The sequence below is a fragment of the Xiphophorus hellerii genome, chromosome 18, assembly GCF_003331165.1.
Source record: "Xiphophorus hellerii strain 12219 chromosome 18, Xiphophorus_hellerii-4.1, whole genome shotgun sequence".
In the NCBI taxonomy this organism is placed as follows: domain Eukaryota; kingdom Metazoa; phylum Chordata; class Actinopteri; order Cyprinodontiformes; family Poeciliidae; genus Xiphophorus; species Xiphophorus hellerii.
This window is the reverse complement of record NC_045689.1, coordinates 4,311,814-4,317,484: the sequence shown is the minus strand read 5'-3', so window position 1 is coordinate 4,317,484 and position 5,671 is coordinate 4,311,814. Positions and strand designations below refer to the sequence as shown.

The 5,671-nt window shown below is 42.1% G+C and overlaps 1 protein-coding gene across 2 annotated transcripts; it reads left to right on the top strand.

The window, feature by feature from the left end:
• Positions 1 to 2,910: 2,910 nt before the first annotated feature.
• Positions 2,911 to 5,404, top strand: LOC116707591 (uncharacterized). 2 transcript variants are annotated; one of them, XM_032545004.1, is made up of 4 exons: positions 2,911 to 3,017; positions 3,322 to 3,651; positions 3,854 to 3,939; positions 4,016 to 5,404. In XM_032545004.1, exons 1-4 carry the CDS (start codon positions 2,939 to 2,941, stop codon positions 4,106 to 4,108), a joined length of 588 nt encoding a protein of 195 aa, XP_032400895.1. In that variant the 5' UTR covers positions 2,911 to 2,938; the 3' UTR covers positions 4,109 to 5,404. The 2 variants fall into 2 exon arrangements, with proteins under 2 accessions (XP_032400895.1, XP_032400894.1); XM_032545003.1 differs by having other exon boundaries at positions 3,322 to 3,690.
• Positions 5,405 to 5,671: the final 267 nt, after the last annotated feature.

The window sequence follows — 5,671 nt, the reverse complement described above, 5'->3', positions numbered from 1 at the left end:
TAGATCAGATGAAATGACAGGCAGGACTTTCTGAAGAAAAGTTGTGGGTGTTATTATCTTTGGGCATAGCATCCATATTAGATTTTGTGTGGCAGTGAATGTTGACCCTCTAATATTTTTAATTTTCTCTGCAGCGTATTTGGCAAATTCATTGCAGGCCGAGTTTGATTGCAGGTCAGGTGGTTTGTCAGCCTGTCAACTGTGGCAAATAAAGCTCAATCATTGTTCATGTTTTTGTTTATGATTTCTGCAAAGAATGTTTCCTTTGCATGTTTTAGTGTGGAGTGATAGCTTCACAGTCTTTCTTAATAGATTTCATAATAAACAAAGTTGAGTTTTACTCCATTTACGTTCGGCCCTACGGCTAAATTGTCTTGCAGATCTAAATGTTTGAACATTTTTCCATGGAGGTTTGTTCCTACCAGACACGACCTTCACTTTAATTTAGGCAAAGAAATCAATGACATCTGAAATTTTACGATGGAAGTTATCTACCAGCTCATCTACAAGGTTAGATGAGCTGCTCTGATTCTGATTGCTCTGCATTCAGAATCAGAATCTGTTGGATTTGACAACTTTTTACACAAAAACAATGAATTTGACTTTGGTTGGTTTCAGTAAAGACATAAATATAAATGGGTAAAAAGGTGAATAATAAGAAACATTTCAGGTCTTACTACAGAGTGTAAATAACATTTAGGTCTGGGCTTTAACTAGGCCATTCCAACATAAAGATGCTTTGATTAGAACCATCCATGATAGCTCTGCCTCTAACAGGAGGAAGAAACAAGAAAAGATCAAATAAACACGATCAACAGGATCCTGTCAACACATCCTGAATCTGTCTTTGCTTTTTGTAACCCAACATGTAAATGTTGTTTCTTCCAGCGCTGTCTGATGAACTCAGACTGGTAGCAGGAAGGAGTCGCTGTGTTGGCAGACTGGAGAAGAAGGATCTGGGAGACTGGAACCAGTGAAATATTGGAACTGGAACTGGAACTTTACATCAGTAGCTGGAGCTTGCAGACAGCTCCACTGTGGATCTGTGTGTCGTTACAAAAAGATAAGAGCAATGTAGAGATCATCTGTTCAGGTGATTCATATCCTGGCCATTGCCTTCCTGTTCTGCTTCCAACTCCACTTTAAAAAATTCTCACTTCCAGCTCAGTCTGGGCTTCTTCCACTTCACCTGGATTCACTCTGGTAGATTTTCTACCGGACCAATCAGCGAACAGAAGGAGAAGTTTGAACAATGATTTATTTTCTGTATTTTAGAAACATAGTCTCTGTAGCTTTAGCAATGCAGTGGAGGAAGTTCAGTCCATGGTGGCCACACTTCCAAATATTGAATTAACTTTTAACGGCTCTTCTCTGTTTTGTGGTGACAAATTATTGTAAGGTAATATCTGCTGGTTGTATTGTCTTCATTCTAAATGCTAGTGATTCTCACCAATGAAGCTGTTTGGGTTGCAAGCACAAGGTTGGGAGATGTTTTCCTGCAGCTTGCATGAGAACCAGAGCGTCTCTCCCTCAGGCCTTGGTATAAAACTCCTGCTATCTCTGCCTGAAAGAGTTTTCAATCGGAAATGTTTCACTATTGATCCTCTTATATGTTCTCTGTATTGTGCACAATATGCTAGTAAACCTGATTGAGTGATTCCATCTAACAGTGCTTGGTAATTGATTTTTTCTACATGTTTACAGCCCAGGAAACTTCCAGTAAACTTCTTAGTGTGGATCTGGTGCATTGCATGTCATGGACAAACGTTAGCAACTGGGTGAAATTTAAAAGCTCAACACAGTCCAGACTCTCTGGATGAATCACAGTGTAGTTACAGAGTGGCTGGTTTTACCAGGTTAGTGATTTAATGAAGTTTGATTAGATTAAAGGGGAACCAGTGGAGCAGATTCAGGGTTATAAAAACCTCAATGTCATTGAGAAGAAGCTGATCAAATATTGAACTTCCTCCACAAATTAAGTTTAAAGTGTAAAAAGATGATAGTTTTCTATTATTCTGTGATTAAATCTGTTCTCACATTTGCTTTGTAGAAGACAAGGATGAAATATTAATAATTGATAATTCATAGGTTCTTTGTGATGTTGTAGTGTAATTTTCTCTGTTTGTTTTAAGTTTTTTCCCACCCATCTCCAGGGCCGGCCTGCAGTATAAGCAGATGCTAAAAGTGTAAAGAATATTAAACAGTAGATTTCAAAATAACAAAACTCTGCCCAGCTCCCCTCTCCACCCGTTCTCCACTAGTTGGTTGGTTCCTCCACACAGAGTCTGCTCTGTATTGGAGCTTTGCTGAACAAACTGGAACCAAATTCAGTGAAAATGTTGAAGAAACTTTTTTCTTTCTGCATCCACAGACTCAGTCAGGCTGGTTCAAGGGACCAACCGGTGCTCAGGCAGACTGGAGGTGAAGACCAACCAGTCGTGGTCCTCAGTGTGTGAAAAAGACTTTGACCTGCAGGATGCAGAGGTGGTCTGCAGGGAGATTGGCTGTGGGCCTCCTTCAGTCCACCAGGGGGCGCTCTATGGAGAAGCAGAGGCTCCAGTGGGGAGCAGAGAGTTCCTGTGTGAAGGCAGTGAGTCTGCTCTGCTGAACTGCAGCAGCAGGGAGAGTTCAGGTAGAAACAGCTGCTCACCTGGTCAAGCTGTTGGACTCACCTGTTCAGGTAGAGGAGGATCTGCAGACCTGCTGCTGTTCACTGCTTCACTTCCTTCATTAATGAACTCTCTGTCTCTGCTCAGATCAAGACAACATCAGGTTGGTGGGAGAGGCCAGCCGATGTGCCGGGAGACTGGAGAAGATACATCAAGAAGAGTGGAAACCAGTGGCTGTTTGGTCTAGTTACTGGAACATGAACAAGAAATGATCAAGAAATTCAGAGGAAGCTTCAAAGAGACCAGTTTGGGGGATCTGGTCTTACTGTATGCAGTCAGGATCTGAATTAAAGAACTGTTTACCTTTGGATGGAAACAGTGATTGGAGCCATGAGCTCATCTGCTCAGGTAACTCTGAACTCTCATATTTATTTCTTTTAAAATGTTTCTTCCATCAGGTTCCAGATGTCTGCAGAGAAACCGTCACCTTTAACTAAGAACCTGAAACCTTGAGGAGAAAGAAACTAAAACTGGTTTAAATATTACTGACAGACTATAGATCTATCATAAAGGTGCTAGTAATCATGTATAAACATGCTAGTAACCATGGCAACCAGTCTGTGATCAGCTCCTGTCTCTTTCTCATTCATGCCATCTTGGTTTCCACCTCAGATTAGATCCAGTTGTCTCTGTGTTTCCTCTGCGTTCCCAGGTCTGCTGGTTGAGCCGCTCATCTTCCTCTCTTCCTCCACTGACGGGGTCTCCACAGGCAGAAAGCAGGGGTCTGAGCTCCTCATTGGCTCAAATTTCAGCATCATGTGCTCCATCAGACCTCAGTATGAAGGCGGCTCCTTCCAGCTCATCTTCAGCACCTCTAACTACACTCAGAACCAGACCCTGCCAGCTGTTGATGACTCCGCCCTCTTCCTGTTCTCTGCTGCTGGCCACGCCCACCAAGGAACCTACCGCTGCGTTTACCACGTCTACGTTTTCTCCTATAACTTCTCCTCTATCAGCCAGCCTCTCAAGCTCACTGTCTCAGGTAAACTCATGGAGTCCATCAGGAAAAGTTCTGCTTCAGGTGAACCAGCAGCTGTCTGCCTCATTCATGAGGTCAGAGAGGAGGATTGATGATATTAATGTTCATGATCAGATCTACAGGCAGCATGAAAACAAGGGTCTATATGATTATTTTCTAGCTGGACTCATCTGATGAAAGCTGATCCTGAATCTGTTTCATTCAGTTTCAGCCTCTCCCACTGCTTTGATCATCAGACTGGTTGTCGTCCTGCTGGGTATGCTGGGATCAGTCCTGGTCATCTACTTTAAGGTACTGCATGTATCATGCATGATGTGTTCAGTTGGGAAAGTTCTTGGATTGAAGCTGAACCATCCTCTGTTTCCAGGCCAGGAGAAACCAGAAGTCTGGACCAGAAAACAACCATCATGATGAAGGATCCAGAGCTGAAGGCAGCTTAGAGGAGGAGACTGCAGTCTGAAGGAACCAGGAGAAAATGATCTTCATTTCACATCCGCAGGAAGGAGCAGAGACATGTTTCAGACTCCTGGAAATCTATCCGTCTATGTATCTATGATAAAATGTCTCTGTGCTCCTGCAGCAGGAAGGAAGTTCAACATTCAGAAATTTGTATCTGGACTAAACCTACTTAAGTTAAACTTATATAAGAAGGGAACACAAAACAAAACATTCAACAAACAAAATATAACAGAAAACCCACTTCATCAAAATCTGATCTTCATCAACCTTGCAAGGATAGCATATGATAGGATATTTGGGGTCAAAGGTCAGGTAGCCAATTCCATCAGGCCATGAACCCAGCTTGTGTCCTTGTCTTAGTTGAATTGTGTGACAAATGTAATATAGTTGATCCTGGCTTGTAATACTTTGTCCTGCCTGTAGGTGGTGTATGTCATCACTGCCATGATAATCCATCCAATACATCCAGTTCCCACAAGTCTGAACCAGATGTGATCTGCGCCATCTTAGTAGGGAAGTGCATGCACAATGCATAGTGGACCCATGGCTCCGAGACCAACACAAAGAAAACATGCCGACCCTCTTGACCAATGTGTGAGAGAGAAATACATGAACAAAATGGCTGCCGTCGAGATCGGCCCGTATGAGACGGAGAAGGAAAATTTATCAGACGATGTGAACAAGCTGCCTCTGATCTCCTACTACGATAAAGTTAACTACGTAGTCAACACAAAGAGTGCATACGCCGTAAACGAGCTTCACTGCCTGAAATTCATGGACGCATATAATTAGTATTTCAACAGCTTTTTAAAGGAGAGAAAATCTCTCTGTGTGAATAATGAGGTTCTGGTGACTGGCAGACCAAGTACATGTAGCAACAAACATGCAGGCTACATGTCTGCTTAGCTTGCAGATGGGATGGAACATTTTATAGTTACTATGATTATGAGTGAATTAATGCATAACAGTGTTATGATTCTTGTGTAAAGCATGTGCTCATGGGAAAGTCTTCTGAAGCTGTTTCTCTGAACTCTGTATTATTATAAAGTTGTAGAATATTTTCTTCTTTGCATTCTTATGACATCCTTAAATGTTTAATATGCTTTATGACAGAAAATGCATATGCTTGCAGTCAGTTTTGTAGCTAAGTAGATTGTTAAACTGTGTGAATTTAATGAAACCTTTCCTATAAAACAATATGCTGTGTTTTGCTTGAGGCTCTTTCTCCTGACTGTGTTCAGTGAGCAGAGACTCCAAATGCTGTAAAGCCTTCAAATAAATATTGACAAAGAATTTATATATTCTCTCTGGTTTTTGATCGTTTTTCCTCAGTCTGTTAAAGATAATTTCAACCACAAACAGGATCCAGCGAGTTGGAGAGGTCGAGGGCGACGGGAGATCGGATGCATCGACCAGCCAAAGGAGATAAACTTCAGGCCACCTCCTAGTTCAGTGGTGGGCAACTCCAGGCCTGGAGGGCCGGTCTCCTGCAACTTTTAGATGTATCTTTACTTCAACACACCTGAGTCCAGTAATGAGGTCATCAGCAGGATTCTGGAGAACT

Excerpts from the sequence above, each read along its gene's own strand:
- LOC116707591 (XM_032545003.1), top strand. The coding sequence starts at position 2,939 with ATGCAGTCAGGATCTGAATTAAAGAACTGTTTACCTTTGGATGGAAAC. Across the intron at positions 3,691-3,853 it reads CAGGAAAAGTTCTGCTTCAG|TTTCAGCCTCTCCCACTGCT; the intron begins GTGAACCAGCAG and ends TGTTTCATTCAG. Across the intron at positions 3,940-4,015 it reads TCCTGGTCATCTACTTTAAG|GCCAGGAGAAACCAGAAGTC; the intron begins GTACTGCATGTA and ends CTCTGTTTCCAG.